The sequence below is a fragment of the Mustela erminea genome, chromosome 8, assembly GCF_009829155.1.
Source record: "Mustela erminea isolate mMusErm1 chromosome 8, mMusErm1.Pri, whole genome shotgun sequence".
NCBI lineage: Eukaryota > Metazoa > Chordata > Mammalia > Carnivora > Mustelidae > Mustela > Mustela erminea.
The window spans coordinates 78,391,226-78,413,544 of NC_045621.1; the positions used below are offsets into that span (position 1 = coordinate 78,391,226).

At 40.4% G+C, this 22,319-nt stretch overlaps 1 protein-coding gene across 1 annotated transcript; it reads right to left on the bottom strand.

The window, feature by feature from the left end:
* Positions 1-1,998: 1,998 nt before the first annotated feature.
* On the bottom strand, positions 1,999-7,259 carry LOC116597083. Its single transcript, XM_032354339.1, is given in 2 exon segments — positions 1,999-2,585; positions 2,588-7,259. Coding segments are annotated over 2 exon segments (5,259 nt in total).
* Positions 7,260-22,319: the final 15,060 nt, after the last annotated feature.

Sequence of the window (22,319 nt, forward strand, 5' to 3'; positions counted from 1 at the left end):
TTTCTAGGGCAGGGGTCTTTCATTCCCCCCTTTTTCTTTAACATGGATAGAATCCTATATCCATTAGGTATATTGATCTAATGGGTCAGTTAGCTTAACTGATTGATATTGTTGAGTTAGTACCATGGCTTGGATAAGTGATATTCTGTCTTTTACAAATTGGGTTAACCTGTTAATAATACATGGCCCAAAAGTTAGAATTAATATTAAGAGCATTAAGGGTCCTATTAAGGAGGTTATCAGGGAGGTTAACCAAGGTGAGCGGTTCCAAATTCCTTCATACCAAGATTGTTGGGATTCAAATTCCCTTTTACGCTTATTTAGCCTTTCTTTTAATTTGTCTAGAGTTTCTGTTATCACTCCAGTCTGGTCAGCATAAAAGCAACATTCTTCTTTGAGAGCGGCACATAGGCCACCCTCTTTAAGGAATAGTAAATCTAGGCCCCTTCTGTTTTGTAACACCACCTCTGATAAATATAGTATGATATAGGGATTCTTTAAGGGCCCGCACTGACTGCTCTAAGGCTCTAAGGTCTTCATTCATAGCATGGTGTAAAAGTAGGTATTGATCTGTTCGGACTAGGGCCGTTGCCCCGGTACCTACCCCGGCTGCAATGCCTCCTACCCCTAACAGCATAGCTAGGGTGATTAGAGCGACGGGTTCACGCCTTACTCGGGTAAGATCACTCCATTCATGGTAACTAAGGACTAATTCATCTGTGTGGTAGGTTATTTGGGGCCATAATTGTATTAACACACAATAGTCAGTGGTTTGATTTAAGATTGTAGCGGATATGCAAGGGGTTAAGCCGGTGTTGCATGCCCAATAGGTTCCGTTGGGTGGGATTAAATAATAGGATCCAGGCCATATTTTATGGGTGAAATTACAGAGCGTCTTTTGAATATGGTGAGGTGGGGTACCTATGCATAGTCCTGTTCCCGAGACTTGTGAAAGGGTCAGGCTATGTTCTTGGCCATGACATATAGTGCTGGGGATAGTGGAGTTAGTATAATTGGCAGTGAGGGCTATGCCCTCATAATATGGTGGGCTTGGATTGAGGCACAGCCAACAATTGTTTGCTCTTTCAGGACTAGAAAGGTTAAGTGCCTGGTAGGCTCCTCTTACTAGATTAATAATTCGGTCTCCCGTCCCAGGTATTTCTGGGGTCTTTCTGGCTTGTATAGCCGTGGGAGCCGTGGGAGCCGTGGGAGCCATGGGAGCCGTGGGAGCCGTTGTGGTTGCAGACGGTGTTGGCCTTGGCGTTAGCTTTGGCCTCCGGGGAGGTATAGCGAGGACTGGATTAGGTCCTATAGCGGTGGCTCTAGGGGTTGCTATAGAAAGTTTTATAGTGAACGTTAGACCGTCGTCGTAACGTTCTTTATAGAACCTGAGGCCCCAGGTATATCCTTTTACCCAGTTAAGTTGTCTTTTTCCTGACTCAGTAAAAGCTATTTTGAGTGGGTGGCACCACTGGTCTTTACAGGCTTGTTTTCGTGTCCAGGGGCTGCTTCTGGCATGAGAATAATTTGCCGTCACGGTGATGTAGTCCCAATTTGAGGTGGGTTTCCAAAAAGTATCACCGGTTGTCTCGCAGCCCCAATTGCGACAGAAAAAATGGGATGCCCCACTACATGAGGTCCATCCTTTGGGTCTGTGAAACCCGAGGCATACATAGAAGGTTAGAGTCCGTAACATACTTCGTTGACTCCAGTCCCCACAGCCCCCCCAAGGATCTAGTCCTAATCGTCCTGGGGGAGATGGCTGTGAAGGCGGTTTGTTTAAGTCAAAATAATTTTCTACGTCCCAATTGGCTGGAGCTCCCATAGCTAACTTACAAACATCGGGGTACAAGTTAGGCCACCATGTAAACGGGGCATGTGACTGGGAGGTTTCCCAAATTACCTGCCCTGTTTGTGACAGGACCTGCCAGGTGAGCTGTTTTACATGGTGGGGGGACCCATGGGAACCCAGAATGCCCAAAGTAAAAATAGATAGTGCTATGATCGCACAAGTCTTATCTTTAGTGGATTTGGGGAGCGTTGTATGGTCCATTCCGAATCTTGAAGGGGATCAGTCTGTTTCTCCGGGTGCGCTGCTTTCACGTGGGAGGCGTGGATCCAGGCTGCAATCCCGTCAACCTTCAGTGCTGTGGGTGTCGTCAGGAGCACTATGTGGGGTCCCTTCCAACGGGGTTCAAGGTTTGTGGCCCGATGTCTGCGAACCCAGACGGTGTCCCCTATTTTATAGGGATGTGGCCGTAGTGGGACGTCAAGTTTCTCCTTGTAGGCGGCTGCCAGGGGTTTCCAGATTTCCTGTTGCACCAGCTGCAGAGCTTGCAGATGGGCCTGTACAGAGGGGGAGGGGGTATGAGCAGCAATATCGGGGGCAAAGAAAGTGATAGCGGGGGGTGGAGCACCATAGAGAATCTCAAAGGGAGTTAGGCCATGAGGTCCTGGGGTATTTCTAGCCCGATAGAGTGCTAGAGGTAGGAGTGATACCCAATCTTTAGAGCCAGTTTCAAGCAGTAATTTAGTTAAAGCCTCCTTAATGGTTCTATTCATTCTTTCTACCTGCCCTGAACTCTGGGCCTGTAAGCACAATGTAGTTTCCAATCGATCCCCAGTAGCTTGGCCACCGACTGACTTACCTGGGAGACAAAGGCAGGCCCATTGTTGGACCCTAGCACCTTGGGTATTCCATACCTTGGGAAAATTTCTTCTAATAGTTTCTTGGCAACCATGTTAGCTGTCTCCTTTTTGGTAGGAAAAGCTTCTGCCCATCCTGAAAAGGTGTCTAGAAAAACTAAAAGATATTTATATCCATACATGCCAGGTTTAATTTCGGTAAAGTCAACTTCCCAATGTGTGCCAGGACGTTGTCCACGTACCCGGACTCCAGGTCCAATAACAGTCTTTCCAGGATTGACTTGAGCACAGATTTTACAATTAGCAGCTGCTTGATGAAGAAGGAAGTTTTGTTTGGGAAAATGGCTTTCTAAGTTGGCCTTATCCATTAAGGCCTTCATTTTGCTTGCACTCAGGTGAGTTAGCCGATGGAGGTGATTGATTAGCTCTTTTGCCATTTTTATAGGCATTATAGCTTTCCCTCTGTATTCCCATCGATTGAGGGCTGGATTATAGTCAGCCCCCAATTTTTGTACATAGTCCAAGTCGGCTTCCTCATAATTCCAAATGATGGCATTATCTATGTCTTCTGTCTCAGTAAGTATAGTGACAGTTAGCAATTGGGGCCCCAAGGCTGCCTGTTTAGCCATTGTGTCAGCTAGACGGTTTCCCCTTGCCTCGGGGGTCTCCCCTTTCTGGTGGCCAGGACAGTGCATTATGCTCAGCCTTTTGGGAAGAAATAAGGCTTTTAATAAGGCCAATATTTCGGCTTTATTTTTGATTTCTTTGCCCTCTGAGGTTAGCAGTCCCCTCCTCCGATAGATTTCTCCGTGGACATGAGCAGTAGCAAAAGCATACCTGCTATCTGTATAAACATTAAGACTCTTACCTTCTGCCAGTTGGAGGGCCTGCGTTAGAGCTATCAGCTCTGCCCTCTGAGCTGAGGTACCTTCTGGTAGCGCGCTTGCCCATACAAGCTGGGAGTCGGTCGTGATGGCCGCCCCCGCCCGTCGTTTTCCATCCTGCAGGTAGCTACTGCCATCTATATACCAAGTCAGGTCCGCATCCTTCATGGGCTGATCGGTTAGGTCCGGTCGTGTCCCATGTGTTTCCGCAAGGATCTGGTGACAGTCATGTAATGGTATCTCTCCCGGAGTGGGCAGCAAGGTTGCAGGGTTAAGAGTCATTACAGCTCCAAATTGGATCCTGTCTGTGTCCAGGAGGAGGGACTGATAATGTGTCAGGCGGGCATTTGACAACCAGCGGTCTGGTGGTTGGCGGATTAGAGATTCCACTGTGTGTGGAGCCAGGATGGTTAGGGGCTGCCCCAGTGTCAGTTTGGTGGCATCTTTGATGAGAACTGCAATTGCTGCTATCATCTTTAGGCATGGTGGCCAGCCAGCTGCCACGGGGTCTAATTTTTTTGAGAGGTACGCAATAGGGCGTTTCCAAGGTCCGAGTCTCTGTGTTAAGACCCCTTTAGCAAAGCCCTGTTTTTCATCAACAAAAAGGTCAAAGGGCTTTGTAATGTCTGGCAGGCCTAATGCTGGGGATTTAAGGAGTGCTTGTTTGATATGATCAAACGCCTGCTGCTGTTGTTCAGTCCATACAAAAGGAGTATCTTGCTTAGTTAATGGATATAGAGGGGCCGCTATTTCTGCGAATCCCGGAATCCATAGTCTACAAAAGCCCGCTGTTCCTAGGAACTCTCGCAATTGCCTATGGTTTTGAGGCGCAGGAATGTTAAGAATAGTCTCTTTCCTTGCAGCCGTTAGCCATCGTTGGCCATCATATAGTTCATAGCCCAGGTAGGTGACTCTAGCCTGGCAAATCTGGGCCTTTTTGGCAGATGCCCTATATCCCAATCGGCCTAGAGTCATTAAAAGATCCCCAGTACCTGTACGGCAGTCTTCTTCATTGGTGGCTGCTAGTAGGATGTCATCGACGTACTGAAGCAGGATCAGGGAGGGGTGCCTTACCCGGAAGTCAGCCAAGTCCTGGTGAAGAGCCTCATCGAACAGCGTTGGGTTGTTCTTAAACCCTTGTGGTAACCGAGTCCAGGTCAACTGGCCTGATATTCCTAAGTCCGGATCCCTCCATTCAAAGGCAAAGAGAGGCTGGCTCTGAGGACTCAGTCTTAAACAGAAGAAAGCATCTTTGAGGTCTAAGACGGTATACCAGGAATGGGTTGGAGGCAAGGTGCTGAGTAAGTTGTAAGGGTTGGGCACCGTAGGGTGGATGTCTTCTACCCTCTTATTGACTTCCCTGAGGTCCTGAACTGGTCGGTAATCATTGGTACCAGGCTTCTTAACGGGTAACAGAGGAGTGTTCCAAGGAGACCGGCATGGGGTTAAAATGCCTTGGTCTAGTAGCCGCCGTATGTGTGGCTTGATGCCCTGATAGGCCTCATTGGACATAGGGTACTGTTTAACATTGACAGGAACGGCGGTTGCCTTTAATTGTATGTGAATGGGGGGCTGCTGGATAGCTAGTCCCATTCCTCCTGTTTCTGCCCAGGCATCAGGGTAAGATGCAAGCCAGGATTTTATGTCCTTTTGGGGCTGAGGGGGCTCCTCATGTAATCTATATTCTTCTTCCAATTGTAAGGTAAGGATATGTAGAGGAGTCCCCTTGGGGCCGGTTACGGTGGCCCCTTGTGGTTCAAAATGAATTTGAGCTTTGAGTTTGGTCAACAAGTCTCTACCCAGGAGCGGATAGGGGCAATCAGGAACATGAAGAAAGGAATGAGAAACTTTACCTGAGGCCAGGTGTACCTTCCTGTCTGTTGTCCAACGATATTGTTTTCCTCCAGTGGCTCCTTGAACCCAGGCCGTCCGGTTGCTGAGTGGTCCCGGGTCCTTAGTTAAAACAGAGTGTTGAGCCCCTGTATCTACTAGAAAGGTGATTGGTTGCCCCCCAACGGTTAGGGTTATCCGGGGTTCAGGGGGGGGCTCCTGACCCTGACGCCCCTAGTCTTTGTCTAAAGCCATGAGTCTTGTGACCGGCTTAGTACTTCTCTTAGGATTGTTCGGGCAGTTTCTGGCCCAATGTCCTCGTTCCTTGCAATAGGCACATTGGTCCCGTTCTATCTGAAGCCTCCTTATGTCTCCCTTTCTGTCTGACTTTCCTATCTCTAAGCTCTGGCTGCCTTGCACTACGGTGGCCAAGATTTTATTAAGTTCCTTGTTTCGTTTACGTTCTCGCTTTTCTTCCTTTTCCTCAGTTTCCTTCCTTAGCTTTTCCTCTTTTTCCTCCTGCAACTTCCTAAGTCGTTCCTCTTTTTCCTCCTGGGTTTCTCTCTTATTAAAAATCTTTTCTGCCTCCTTTAATAAATCTTGCAAAGAGAAATCTTGTAGATTTTCCAAACGCTGTAACTTGTTTCTAATATCTGGAGCTGACTGCCAAATGAATGTCATGGAGACATTCCCTCTCTGATCATCACTATCTGGGTCAAAAGGCGTATACCTGCGGTAAGCTTCCTTAAGCCTTTCTAAGAAGGCGGTTGGAGATTCCTCCTTACCTTGAGTCACTTGCCTTACCTGGGCCAAATTAGTGGGGCGACGTCCCGCATTATGGAGGCCTGCTATGAGTAACTGGCGGTAAAGACGTAGGTGGGTCCTACCTGCAGCCGTATTGAAGTCCCAGTCAGGGCGAGTCAGAGGGAAGGCCGCATCTATTTCATTAGGAAGTTGTGTGACCCTTCCGTCATCCCCTGGGACATTCTTTCTGGCCTCCAGAAAAACCTTTTGTCTCTCCTCTGTGGTGAGGAGAGCCTGCAAGAGCTGCTGACAATCATCCCAGGTAGGCTGATGGGTAATTAAGATAGATTCAATTAAGGCGGTTAGGGCCATGGGGTCCTGTGAAAAGGAAGGGTTATGAGACTTCCAGTTATATAGATCAGATGCAGAAAAGGGCCAATATTGGAGGCTTCCTGGTTCCCTCCCCTGACGCAGGGGTAGGAGCCTAGAAGCTTCTTCTTTTTCCGGTCTTTGTCGGCCTCTAACTCTGCCTGCGATTGGAGATGGCGAAGGGTCAGGATCTGATTCCCTTATGGGGTTTGGTGCTGGTCTAAGAGGGCGATAAGGTGGGGGGTCCTCGGTTAGGAGGTCTATCAAAGGGGATTCCTCGGAAGGGAGGACCTGTAATTGTCTGGGGCGTCGCAGAGAGGGGGCATCGTTAGAAGAGGGAGGGTCAATAGGGACCATAGGATATAGGTTAGAAGAGATGGGGGGTTTTGAGGGGTCGCTAGGAGTTGGTGTGGGGAGTGGAGCCGGTGGAGCGGAGGGAACTGATGGAGGCGGCGTCGAGGGGTTTAAGGGAGGGCAAGAGGGGACAAAAGGAGAGACCCATGGAGGGGGTTCTTTGACTAGACTTTCCCAGACTATAATATAAGGTGCTTGGTCCGGATGACCTTGAGGTCCTTGATTAAAGATTCGCTCCTTGACCTGCAAAATAACATTGATGTTAAAGGTTCCCTCTGTGGGCCATTCAGCTTTGAAGGTGGGCCATTCAGAGGTACAGAGAATCTGCCATTTTCTTCTTTTGACTTCCACCGATAAGTTGTTGGCTCGGTTCTGGACATCTTTCCAGTGACCTAGAGTGAGGCTTAGAGGAGTGGTAAGTGTTTGCCCCATCTCAGAGTCTAAAATAACACCAAAGACAATAAGTAGGACACACAGAACAAATAACAAAAAGGACACTGCGCGATTTCGGCGTAATACCGACAGGATGATTTCGGATGGATCAGAAAGCTGTGTGGGACTATGAGCTTCCTTTGTGGCCCACAGATGAATGTATCCCTCGGACAGTTGTGGGGCCCCAAAGAACTGGGCCCCAAAGAGCCTTGGACCGTCCCCCAGGGTGACAGGGGAGGAGTTTCAGGTTTCAGATGGCCGCGAGGTGGAGCTATTGACCTTAGTATTTATTTTTCCCTCCCAATGTACGATGTTGCAGACAAGGGGAGGGGGATCTTTCAGGTGCTGTCCTGCTCGCGTCCCTCGCGGGAGCTTAGGAGCGTCTTGGCTAAGGTCTATCCGTATAAACCCCGGACCAGGCTACTCCAAGGAGTAGATGACCGTTATGCCGTATGACGTTCCGCGAGAATCAGGGTGCAGCCCACTCAGACTCCGTAGCCGAAGCCGTGGAGCCGCACGAACACACTCATACAATCAGGCACTCCTCAGATTCACACGGGTTAGACACCCTCCCATAAACAGAATGTAACCTTAATCAAGGCGCAATGTGAAAGACACATAAAACAATTAACGAGCCGGCAAAGACAAAAACCTTGCGGTGCACCGTACAAATTCCACTGGCCTACAAAAGGAGTCTCGAGACCTCCTCTCAGTGGACAAATTCCGTCCAGGGCCGAGGGGTTCCTCTGGAACGGACAAACGGTTTTAACCCTCGGACAAATGCGGGGCTTCAAGCCCCTTTGATCCCTGGGGCGTCCCCCTAGGGTGGCAGGGGAGAAGTCCGAGTTCGTCAACTCCTTCTCAAGCTGCCTACAAATACAAGCCCTCCTACGCGTAGAGGTACAATTCTAGACAACGGCCGAAAGAGAACACGAGACAGAACAGAAGCAGAAGACGAGGAAACGAAGGGACAGTCTAGGGCTGGCCAGCTAGCTTACCTCCCGGTGGGAGTCCGTTGGATCCCTGGGGCAGGAGTCCGATGATCTCGGTGGGACCTCCAAATGAAAGACCCGCGGATCCCCTTACCCAAGAATCCAACACTGCCACTGGATGCAAACAGCAAGAGGTTTATTGGGACGCAGGTACCGGCGGGTGGTCGGCAGCTCCAGCTAACCGAGCACACCGACCGAGGGGAAAGCGGGGTTTTTTATAGATTGGCACAAACAGGTTTTGGGTGGGGTAGAGCTGATTGGCTGACAATTTGAACTTTTGAAAGAGGCACCCTCGGTGTTAGTGGATTGGTTTCGGGGGTCCGCGCGCGCGAAGGGGGAGTACATTTGAAAAAGCTTGTGCGCGCGAAGGGGGAGCAAGGAGGGGGGTTGGGCCTCATTACTCAGCAGGAAAATATCTTGCCTACTTGACTATGTGGCCCCCTGCCTACATGACTATGCCTCTTAGCAGAAGATATCTTGTTTGAACAGGCGACAAGTGTCACACCCTAAAAGCCAGCGGTTCACAGAAAAGCAAACAAGCGGTTAGTTCTCCTATCTATCTCTTAAGGGAGGGGACTTTCTAGGGCAGGGGTCTTTCACAATCAGCTTCATACTTCTGTATATTTTTCAGGAAAATGTTGGTCATTAGACCCTGTACCTTTCAGATTTCAGGTAGCACAGATCAAGTAATTCTCTGCTCCCTTTGCTTCCCTTCTGTGGGGTTCACAAATCCAGGGCCACCCACTCAGCAAGCTCTGTATAGAGTATCCATCAGTGTCTTTTGTGGGGAAGAAAGTTAACTACTGTTCTAAGTTCACTACTTGAGAGGACAAGGAACTTAAAATTTTACATCTCATTAAGATGACAATAAAGAGCATTTTTAATTTGTAAACCTCAGAGTAATGACTTAGAAACAAGTTGTCATGTCATTATAGCAAAAACCTTTAGAATTGATTACAACATGCTGGATCACAGTAATCGACGGAGCACAAGTTTGTGAAAGATTAATTTCTTTACATTACTCTTTTACACATTGTCAATGCTATTAGTTTTTCCCTTTTAACTTCACCCTATTTCTCACTGATGAGTGTTGTACCATGTTGATTAATATGATTATTATATTTTGAAAAGATGGTGATTTCTAGGATACTATGACTTACATGAATATCCCTTTGAGATATAGATTCTGTCTGGTAATTTATTACATTGACAAATATTAATAAAAAATCCATCTTCCAGCAGTCTTACTATTAATTATTATGCACACTGTTGATGAAAAATATATTATGAATGTTTGCTGCATGAAAGACACTGTATTAGGTACCAAAAATAGATAGTAGAAAATCAAAAACATGGTTTAAATAAACCACACATAAATAGTACCTTATAGAGTAATATAAAAACACGAGCATAAGAGTATAAGAAAAAAAATGTTTTCTTTTTGGGGAGAGTGCAAAGCAGATATTTTGAGTCAGGAAAAGGTCCATACTATAGATATGAGCTGTGTATCAGTCATATGTAAAGAAAAGGGAAGAAGACAAACCAAAAATGTTTTATTTTAATTTGTTCTGCAAGGAATAGAAAACAGCTTTGACTTTTTGATGTTGGATGGTAAATGATGATGGGTTTCTGATTTGGCTTTAAAAAAAGTTTGAGTTTTCCAAAAATTTTTCTGAATTGAATTTAATTTTCACATTCTGTTCCTTGATTAGGAATTCAAAGATAAATTTTGTGACACAAACACAATATATACCTACCTGTCTGGTTTCCTCAGCTGTAAAAATAGAAGTAGTAACATCTACATTAACACATTATAATGTATGTAGTATTTTCAACTACTATCTATGATATGGATATTTAAGGATAGTGTCCAAACGTTAGGTATTATTTTACAATTTATGTTCTTTTTCAAATACTTAGAAAATTTACAGATAATTTTGCAACTGCTTTCTATTGACTAATTCCAATTGAAATCCTATTACTTCTCCTTAACTTGGAATGCTTTTGTTATACCATTGGAGAGTATTTTCAAACTATAAATTTTAAACACTTCTTATATCCATAGTTCAGAGGCATTTTAGCATTTCTTTGCTTTTACTTTTGGGCTAATAAGTTCAGTTGCATATCATATTTGAACTATTTGAATGTTTTTCTGTTGTTGGCATAGATTCATAGAAAAATTTTATTCTGATTCATAGGAAAATATTAATATTCATTAATTATTCTTAACTAAGTCCTTTTAAAGGAAATATTTTACCTAAGCAAGTATTTTGCAATATCTTTAAGGATGAATGAGCTTACATTTTTAATTATCTTTAGAGGCTATCTCTCCTTTAATTTTAGGACATTTATTTTATAGTTGTAATATACAGTAGAACTTTTTTTTAATAGCCAGGTTTAAAATGTAATCTTCATTTCATTGCATTAAAAAAATGATTTAGAGCAGAGCACAGTGTTATGAAATTTGATGGATTTCTTTAAAATACTGATTGGTTTTTAGTCTATATTCCCGTTAGAGTCCAAACAGGTAAGTGCTTTAGTAGAAATTAATGGTTATGTCACCAAAAGTAAAATTTCTCAAGATTGAAGAAAGAGAGCCAAATATCAGATCTTATTTTGTTTAGAGGTTCATGTTAATGCTGGTAAGTTTTTAATTCAGTAGTAATATATAAATTATATAAGGTATTGTCTAAATGCTATTGTTATTGTTTTATCTTTGTTTGGGTCCTCTAAGCAACAGACAGCAAGGCAGTGTAAGGGAGAAGAGACTTTTTCTTTATTGTTCTAGGTTCTCAACAGCTGGGTCTATAAAGTCAACTGACAACAGGAAGATTAACAGGGAAAATGTATACAAATTTATTAATTTTAACATTACATCATGAGAGCATCACAGGAAAAATGCCAATACTCAAAAATGGCGAATTTTGAGAACTTACATATTGGGCAGAGGGGATTTAAGGGAAAGTAGGGGATTTTAAGAAAGATGAATGGGTCCTTAGAAGAGTCAATGGGAGATATGGGAGATATGATAATCTGTGACAAAGTTTGTCTGGGTGTGGTTTTGACTTCTAGTCTCCTCTCCTGTGATGAGTCACTTTTCTTTGGTTGATGAAACTCATGGGTAGGGGATTTATGACAGTTGTATTCCTTTTGGAAGATCTTATCTTTGGACAGAGAATGGGAGTTGAAGAAAGCTTCTCCTTATATTTGCTATTTTTCAAGTGCCTTCAGCTCAAAATAATCCTTATGCCAAACACAGTCATATTTTAGGGTGGCATATTCTACCTCCCTTCCACAGGATTAAGCATGCAAGAGATTCACTGAGGAAAATTTATGGGAGAAAAACTGAGGGGAGTTAGAAGAGGGCACATCAGACTGCAGAGTACAACTGATACCTTTGAAGGAGATGGAATAGGAAGGAAGGTTGGAATGAGAGTCTTTGATTGTAGTGCAATTCTAAGAAAACTTTTGCCTTGTTAGTGGAGAGTACTCAAACCCAAAGTTGCTCACAGGAATGGGTTTGCTCCCAGCCAGTAACAGTACTCAGTTACTGGCTGGGAGGATCCCATGGGAAGTGTGGCTTCAGCACAGATGTTGCATACTTTCAGTGGGTAGTAGTTAGTCATGTTTCCTGAAATAAGAAATTTCTGAAACACATTTTCATGGCCTGAATATGCCATTTTCAGTTTGTTAGAAATTCTTAATCTAATAGAAGATATCAAGAATTTCTCAAGCATCTGCTTTTCTATTTCTAAAATAGAATAGAGTTCAAAACATGGCAAGTCTTCCTGTGTCTGAGGACATAATTTGGAAGAGAGAGCATGAAAACCTATCATCAAAGTTATGTACTTACTGAAGGAAATAGCCAACTTCCTAGGAAATAATCAAGTTTGGTATGATATTCTAAGGATCTAAAAATACTTGTGTGGGGTTTATCTTACAGATAGAACATGTGAGCAGGTCTAAGAGTCAGACTATAGCAATAGGGAATTAGGAGTAGGAAGCATGTAAAGGTTTAAGGGAAACATCAGGTAGCAGACCTCTTCCACTGGACTTGGATTCAAGGCCAGAGTTCAGTCCCTGGGGAGTAAACAAGTTGAATAAGATAGGACAAAACTCCAGTCTTAGAATCTGGAAAATAAACAGATTTCTATGCAGAGATTCAAAATTTCAGACATAGGAAACAAAATTATACTTTAACGCTAAGAACTGGGGTACAGGATATGCAAAATCTTTAACAAATTGGAAGCCCAATTATCCTGACAGACCAGTTAGTCAGAATAGTAGGCAGTAAGTTCATCATGTGTCCTGTTGTGTTGGGCTAGAATTCTTAAAAATTTTCTCCTTTATTACTAGTCTAAGAGACTGGGCCAGGGATGAAGTATATTAGCTTTAGAGTTTTCCTGGTCACTATATAGAAACTAAAGCTTAGGAATAAAGCAGGACCAAGATGTCGCTTCTTCTAGTTAAGGCTATTGCAACCTTATCACTGTTATTACTGCTTCCGTGTTGGAGTCTATCACAGTGTTGCTGGAAAACCTAGATGAGTTTAAGGTAAAGATATACATGCTCCTAGTCTGCATATGAGTTTATTGAAATGTATAGCTTATTTCTGTTGTTTTAATTCAGCACTATTGCAATGATAGCTCATCTTTTCTACCAAGTGCTACAGAGGGCTATGTAGGTTTTATTTTTTAGGAGCATTTCATAGGAGTCTTATCTGGGCTAATGTTACAAATCTTCAATAAACAAGTTCCCATCTTTTCTTCATTAGGTATTTAATATCTAAAGTATGAAGTTCAATGGCTTTGTTACATGCTCATAGAGTTTTCTAGAAATATTCAGCTTATGTAGTGTACTTGGAAAGCATTATTTTAGTAATTGTTTGTGTTTATGGAAGCTTGCACTAAGAAAGTCCACAACAATAATATTGGAAAGTTATTAGTATAAGAACTTCTGGTTAGCTCATGCAAATTCATATATATTCTTATCACTTCCATTCTTCAAAAATGCTCATTTGTTATAATAAGAGAAATACATTCTTGAAATCATGGATAATTTTATTACTTTAAATATAGTTTTCAAAATTTCAGATAATCTATATCCTGTTAATTATTCCTAACTGTGGGATTGATTTAAATTATCCTCAAAAAATTACATTAATCCTGAAATTCATCTTTGATATATTTATTAATTTGTTGATGCAAACACAATAAAAATTTTAACCTCAAACACTGGTTTTTTAGTAGGGATAATAACATTTTTAAATTTTATATATTTAAAATGATTACTATAATTTTTGAATCTGCTAATAACTATCTTCAGATTTTTTAAAGTGGTGTCTGCTCAAATGAATAAATCTGTTCATTTTATTTTTCAGAATTCCCCTCATTCTATAGTTAGCACAACTAACTAGAGTAACTTTATAAGTTTAACACAACCTTCATTCTTACAAGTAAGGAGAAAATGATTTATGTTTTTTTCATTTCTAGCTTTACATAAAACACAGAATTACTCACAAGGAAAATGCATTATTCTGGAAATTTCTCTGTACTAAAAAATTTCCAGACCAATATCTTTCCAAAAGTGGAAAGGTCATTTAATAATGGGCCCCAATGTCATTATCATACAACCTATGTAAGTATTTGCTATCTGAAGATCAGTCCATTGGGTGCAATTGATTTAAGGGAATGTATTTGGATTTATTTCTGGGTTCTCAATATGGAAGCCTCTCTTTAATGAATATAGTAGATGGACTAAGAGGGAACTGAAAACAATTTATTAAAGATGATAACTAGAGTCTGGAACTTTTGGGAAAGTACATTAATCATCTTTTGCTAAATCCCTAGAAAATAAGTTCTGACAAGATCTTTTATTATAACTTGTAAAAACCTACTTAAAACTTGCAAGCAGAAAATGAAAAATTAAACAGCTTAGTTGTGAATTATTTTCCTTCATAGAGCATTAAACATTAATAGGATAATATTTCTATTTAGAACCAAGGAACAGTATCTAATTAATATACTAACATATTTATTCATGTGATTCATATAAATATATTAATAACATTTTTCTTGATCTCTAAAGAGAATGCTCTATTACCCATTATTTTTTTTAACAAAAATATGAAGCATTTCAATTTGCTTAAGTTTGTAGTATTTTCTTAGGAGATGTTTTATAAAACATTTTAGTATTATTACTTTAAGCCAAGTTGAATGCAGATCCTCATGGACTTATAATGGGGTTATGGCCTGTTAAATGCATCATAAATTGAAAATATCATGTCAAAAATTATTTAATATACCTAACCTACTGATCGTCATCACTTAGCTTTGCCTACCATAGATGTGCTTGGAACATTTACATTAGCCTGTAGGAGGGCAAAATCATTTATCACAGAGTGTTTTATAATGAAGTGTTGACTATGTCATGGGATTTATTGAATTTTGTACTGAAGGTGAAAAACAGAGTGGTTGTAAAGTGTATGACTGTTAACACTTGTGATTGTGTGGTTGACTGGGAGCTGTGTCTTACTGCCACTACCCATCATGAGAGTGTCATATAACCTATCATGGCCTGAAATAAAGATCAAAATTTAAAGTATGGTGTCGGGCACCTGGGTGGCTCAGTGGGTTAAGCCGCTGCCTTCGGCTCAGGTCATGATCTCGGGGTCCTGAGATCGAGTCCCGCATCGGGCTCTCTGCTCAGCGGGGAGCCTGCTTCCCCCTCTCTCTCTCTGCCTGCCTCTCTGACTGCCTCTCTGACTACTTGTGATTTCTCTCTGTCAAATAAATAAATAAAAATCTTTAAAAAAATAAATAAATAAATAAATAAATAAATAAATAAAGTATGGTGTCTACTGAATGTGTATCACTTTTGTAGCATTGTAAAATTTAAAACAGTCATTAAAGTAAACCACTAAAAGTCAGGGACCATGTGTATTCTATTGCAACTCCAATGCACCATCCCCACAGGTGTGCTTGATTGTTGGGAACCAGCCAGTCTTCATGGCACCAGCCTAGGTAACTTCTTTTTCATCCTGGTCTGGGTTGATTCACAGCATCAGTGCTAGAGAGGAAGATGGGTGAGGCAACAAGCAACTACGGGATTTTTGGTCTGTGCTGGATGAACCAGTGTCAGTAGCAATTAACAGTTTACAGATGCCCTCTAGAACAATGTTTCTCAAACTTAAATATTCACACAAATTCCCTTGAAATCTTGTTATGTTGCAGATTCTGATCAATGGGTGGTAAATGGGGCTGAAGCCCTACAAGTTCTGACAATCTCCTGAGTGAGACCCATTGTGTTAATGTACAGTACAATTGACACAGAGTAGAGGGGTCTGGAGCACTACAGACTTAGAGTTAACTGTTTCCTGAGGTACCATCACTTCCCTTAGCACCTTCCTCAAACTTCCCACAAGATGGAGCCAACCAGACTCACTTGAAATATGTTTTTTCATTATGATCCTAGTACTGTAGGTGGAGTCTTTCGCAAGGGCAAGATAAAGACATTTAACTCTATTTGCTCGGAGAACAGTTTGTTCCTTGGTCAGTCCCTACTGTCCTACAATTCTGTGTATTGGTTCCCTTTCTACAACTCTCTTTCCCTGCTCAGACTTTGGCCAAACTGTAGAAACTCTGATGATTTTTATTTCTGCTTAGCTAATTCTGACTACCTTCCCTTAAGCTCTTGAAGAGATTCTCCTGCTGATCAGTACTTCAAACTCGACTTAATCCATTAAAAATTTGGGAAAAAATTATGTTCATTTTTAAGGTAAGCCATATACATTTATATGGATAAAATAAAAAAAAAATGAAGGGAATATCCCCCCACCACACACACACACACACACACACTTCTAAGCTAACATACTGACAAAATAAGATTGGGTTGAATATTAAAAAAGTCATTTTCTAACTCTCTCTATGCATCCAAAGGGATTTCAAATTTGTTTTGTTATATATATCTTTTTGGGTGCAGAAGTAACAAATTCGTAGATGATTTTAGTATCATAGAGGACCTTCACATAGATTGTCTTTATTTGAAACAACTGATGAGGAAAGTAGGATCTGACATTGCCCAGATGATACACTTTGATGCTGAAAGTTACTGTTGCCTCCATATATTAGTCTTTTCTATTAGACTTGCAATAGTGCCTAAAATGTCCTTGTTAGTTTTTTTCTATGAATAAGACATATAAATCTTTATAGTTCTTCTGTAACCCTGCCTTCCTGTTCATATATTCCATCTCATACATCCTTTTAAATACTGCAAGTTTCCAGGATCATCTTCTTGATTTTCTCCTTTGCTTTCTTTCCTTGTTTTTTTATAGCTATTATTAACACAGTCATTTGCTTCAGCTGGAAATTTTTTCAGCTATAAACAGTACTCTTGAGGCCGAATTCTTACTGAGGTTCAGATAGCACTCATGAACTTGAAAGATATATTCCTACCACCTACTTGCATAGCTCTATGAAATAGGTAGCAGCTAGATGAGAATGGGAGCTTAAAAGTTACTACATTAAAGATTCTATGTAGAATGCAGATGTAACATGTTTAAGATAAAATGCCTATTATTTTAAATTCCATGTTAGTTTAAGTTAAGACAAAAACCATTCATTACTAACAACCTCCCTTTCAAGTACCCTGTAACTTTTCATTGCTATTTTCAGAGTTCTTCTCACTAAGAGTAGATAATATGACTATGAGGAAGTGATAAAATATATATATATTCCTTTCTTTTTTTCTAAATTATTTTTATTAACATATAATGTATTATTTTTATTAACATATAATGTATTATTTGCCCCAGGGGTACAGGTCTGTGAATTATCAGGCTTACACATTTCAAAGCACTTACCATAGCCCATACCCTCCCCAATGTCCATAACCCAGCCACCCTATCCCCCCACCTCATAGAAACCCTGTTTGTTTTGCAATATTAAGTCTTCTACAGTTTGTCTCCCTCCTGTTCCCATCTTGTTTCAATTTTTCCTTCCCTACCCCCACAACACCCCACCCTGCCTCTCAAATTCCTCATATTAGAGAGATCATATGATAATTGTCTTTCTCTGATTGATTTATTTCACTCAGCATAATACCTTCTACTTCAAACACCTTGTTGCAAGTGGGAAGATTTTATTTCTTTTGATGGCTGCATAGTATTCCATTGTATGTATACCCCACATCTTCTTTATCCATTCATCAGTTGATGGACATCTAGGTTCTTTCCATAGTTTGGCTACTGTGGACATTACTTCTATAAACATTCCAGTGCACATGCCCTCTGGGTCACTACATTTGTATCTTTAGGGTAAATACCCAGTAGTGTGATTGCTGGGTTGTAGGGTAGCTCTATTTTCAACTTTTTCAGGAACGTCCATACTGTTTTCCAGAGTGGCTGCACCAGCTTGCATTCCCACCAACAGGAGGGTTCCCCTTTCTCTGCATCCTCACCAGCATCTGTCATTTCCTGACTTGCTAATTTTAGCCATTCTGACTGGTGTGAGGTGATATCTCATTGTGGTTTTGATTTGTATTTCCCTGATTCCGAGTGATGTGGAGCACTTTTTCATGTGTCTGTTGGCCATCTGAATGTCTTCTTTGCAGAAATGTCTACTCATGTCCTCTGCCCATTTCTTGATTGGATTATTTGTTCTTTGGGTGTTGAGTGTGATAAGTTCTTTATAGATTTTGGACACTAGTCCTTTATCTGATATGTCGTTTGCAAATATCTTCTCCCATTCTGCCAGTTGTCTTTTGGTTTTATTGACTGTTTCCTTTGCTGTGCTAAAGCTTTTGATCTTGATGAAGTCCCAATATTTCATTTTTGTCCTTGCTTCTCTTGCCTTTTTTGATGTTTTTAGGAAGAAGTTGCTGCAACTAAATTAGAAGAGGTTGCTACTGTGTTGTCCTCAAGAATTTTGACAGATTCCTTTCTCACATTGAGGTCTTTCATCCATTTTGAGTCTATTTTTTGTGTGTGGTATAAGGAAATGGTCCAGTTTCATTATTCATTATTCAACATGTGGCTATCTGATTTTCCCAACACCATTTGTTGAAGAGACTGTCTTTTTTCCATTGGACATTCTTTCCTGCTTTGTTAAAAATTAGTTGACCATAAAGCTGAGGGTCTATCTGGGCTCTCTATTCTGTTCCATTGATCTATGTGTCTGCCTTTCCAGATCTGCCACTTGTGGGGCGTCTGGTCAAAGAGTAGTGGCCCAACTGTACCTTGGATCATGGTTTACGGTAATCCTGAGCCGAGAGCCCCCACCTTAGCTCCATCTCTGTAGCTGGCTTCCCTGCTGTGAAACCTGGCAGTTCTGCTACTCTCAGACACCCCTGGACTTTCAGTGACTCCATGGGTCCTGAGACCACCCTGTCTCCACGAGGGCTCCAGTCCCGCTTAGCCTCTGGAGTGACGTCCCTCAGTGGAGCAGACTTCTAAAAGTTCTGTTTTTGTGCTCCGCTGCTCCAACACTTGCCAGGACCTGCCCCTCCCCCTGTGGTTTATGTTCCCTTTGCTTCGGATTCACTACACTGCACGTCCTACCTTCCCCAAAGTGGTCAATTTTCTGTTTCTAAAATTTCTGCTCTTTTTTGATCTCTTGTTGAGTTTGTAGGTTTTCAGAATGGTTTGATAACTATCTAGCTGTATTTCTGTGACCTAATGCTATTTCAGTTTCCTACTTCTCTACCATTGTACTTTCTCTCCCTCAAGTACATATATTTTCAAAAGGATAAGTAATTCCTTTTTAGGTTTATAATTTGTGAGTTTCTGAATCCATTCCATTTCTCATACAGAGAAGTTGAATTATCCTTTTAAAGTAAACATCTGCTGTATGATTTAAAAGCTACCAGTAAATTAAATTTTTAAAGTGATATGTAAATATTCATCTAATCAATAAAACTCTTGCTTATTTTATGTTGCTGTGACATAGGCCATTTGTAACTACTATCATCTATTAAACAAAATATATTTTCTTGATGTTCTTCAAAAAATTAGTGAAATGTTTCTTTTATATATTTAGAAGGGATAGGTTTATTTTGCACATTTTTAAAATGATTACCTAATCTTCTTTAGAAGCTTCTTTTAACATTACAAATATAATATATATATGTTTTATGGTTTAGCATGATACATGCTCACTAGAAAGGGCTTCTAGAAGAGTTGAACTCCTATAAATCTTACCATAATTTAAAAAAATCAATTGAATTGAATGAGTGATTAAAGAAATATAAAAGAAAAAACTAAGTCCCCTCCCTTGCTTTAATTACTTCAAAAATTTGGAGTTAATTATTATCTATAAAATGAAGAAGTGCAATAATCTGTAGGATTATTTAATGAGTTAAAAATTTCTTAAGTATTTGCTGTAAAGCATCAAGGTAATGGCCCAGGGAATCATGCAAAATGGAGAACAGTCATTTTAATAACCACAAAGGTAAAACATATTTATAGAAATAGAACAAATTAAAAATTAAAAAACATACATAAATTAGAAGATTATACTAATATAGTAATAAAAAGGAAACTATGTTTAAGATTTTAGAAGCTTTGTAGCTACATTAGATTGTTGTTACATATTACAAGATGGGTGCATGCAATCTGAAACTCAAGACATCCTCTTAATATTTAGCCCAGGAACTAGAAGATAGTTAAATTTTGGATGTCACATCTATCAGATATAGCAGCCAAAACACATCATCATCTAATAGTCGTGAAGTTGGTGTCCTGCTACCTTTCCTAAGCAGTTAACTTTCCTAAGCAGTTAAGAATCAAGGGAATTCTTTTCAATGACCAGCCATAATGTAGGTAATTCTTGCTTATTTAATGACCATCTACTAGCTACATATGAATATAATGATGTCTTAAAGATGTCATCACATTAAAATGTAGATGCTTGAATCTAAACTTTTAGTCAAATCTTTATTTTCTGGGGATGCCTTACCAGTTTTCAAATTTGTTATATCGAAAAATAATAATAAGTAAAAGGTCATTGACAAGTCATAAATTCCTGCAAATCAGTGAAAGTGGCAATGTGTTAGAAGGCCTTTACTGCAGTGGATATATAATACCTAATGTATGCTCCTTAGTGTTCACTGTATACCTGCCATCCTTATCTACATAAGTCTACTACGTTGTTTGTTCTTCCTTTGTCAGGAGACTTCTCATAGCTAACTGGACTGTGAAAGTTAAGGTAAGGCCTTGACTACAGGTTTCAGTAATCATGGTTAGGACTGATGGGGAAAGATGTGAAGAAGACAAAGGAGAAGAGAGATCATAAATTGGATCATAAATTGAATATCATAAATTGGAATTTGCCTAGCTATGTCACAAATACCTGAAAAAGGAGCTCAGTTTAGAAATAGAATATAATAGCTGCTATCATAACAGATATTAATCCTTTTTTCTATATGTCACTGTGAACTTTGGGATGTTTAGTATTCTTTTGTACATTAGAAAATAATTACTTAGACCTACCATCCTATCTCTTTTATTCTGCTTTTATCAAGTCATATTCTATCAGAACTCTAAGCAATGCATATGAACTCTGACTCTGGACTTGGCCAGTATCCTGATGGAGCTTGTGCCCATCAGGATACAATTTGTCAGGCATTATATTCAAAATTCAGATTTTATTTGATCACTTATCTATGCCTTCACTCAATATTCTGTTGAGATGAGATTAAAAAGAAAAAAAATACACTGAGTAATTCTAATGTGGTTATAAGGGTGTGCCAAAACTCTGAAGGGTCTGAGATTTTACCACACTTGTAAATAAACATGTTAAACTGGCACAGTATTTGTGCATGTTGGCAGGAAACATGAGACTCTTGGGACAGAGAGGACAGAGATGAGAGATTTTGTTATTCACAGCTCAGCAAGCACTGTGAGCATCAGTACATCCCTGTCCATTCCCCTTGCCACTCAGACTTCTGACTTTCTTGGTTGACATAGAAAAGAAGAAACTGAGAAGGGAGAATACAAATTTTTAGAAAATACTGCAATGGTTTTGACCAAAACATGTGGAACATAGCAAAAATTATTCTTAAAGGAAACTTTATGGCCTTGGAATATCTATTGCTATGTAGAAAATATACCATAGCTTACCTTCTTAAAGCATTTATTGTCTCTCCTAATTTCTCTAGGTAGGAAACTTGAGTGGCTTGGGTGTACAATTTGATTTAGTGTCTTTCATTAGGTAGCTGTTATGGTGTCAGCTAGGGAAGAAGTCATCCAAAGGCTGGATTGGAGCTGGAAGATCTACTTACAAGGTAGCTCTCTTATATGGCAAGCAGGTTGTTATCTGAAAAGGCTATATGACATTCTGGAAAAGGCAGAACTATGGAGAGAGTAGAAAGACCAGTCAGTGCCAGAGGTTAGGGACAGGAAGGAAATATGAATAGTTGGAGCATAGGGGATATTTAGGGAATATGATACTGCAGCAGCCAAATACATGTTATTATACACTAGTAAAAATCTATAGACTGTACATCAAAAGGAGTGAACCCTAATGTAAACTATGGATTTTAGTTAACATATCAAAATTGGCTTATCAGTTGTAATAAATGTACTGCACTAATGCAAGGCATTAATAATGAAGAGAACTCTGGGGGATGTGGGAGTGACAGGAAAGGGAGAGAGTTTATATGGGAACTCTATACTTTCCACTCTGTTTTTTGTAACCCTAGAACTGTTCTAAAAAAAAAACTAAAGATAATTGAAACCTAGAGAGAATAGGAAAATTTTAGGGCCAAATAATCTGAGCTGAGAGAATAGTCAATACAAATGTCCAAAATTGTGAATAGAATAGGTAGAACATTCAAACACACCAATTACTGTAAAGAGCTTCATATGTTAATTTTATCTATTATTTTGAATTGGTAATGTACATGCTTTTTAAAATATGTGAAGTCATAATAATTTGAAAATCCCTCTATTTGATAAAGAATTGATAGTTCTATACAAAAAAGTTTGATATTGAGGGCAGGCTCAGTTGGGTGGCTCAGCTGGTTAAGCCACTGCCTTCAGCTCAGGTGATGATCCCAGGGTCCTGGGATC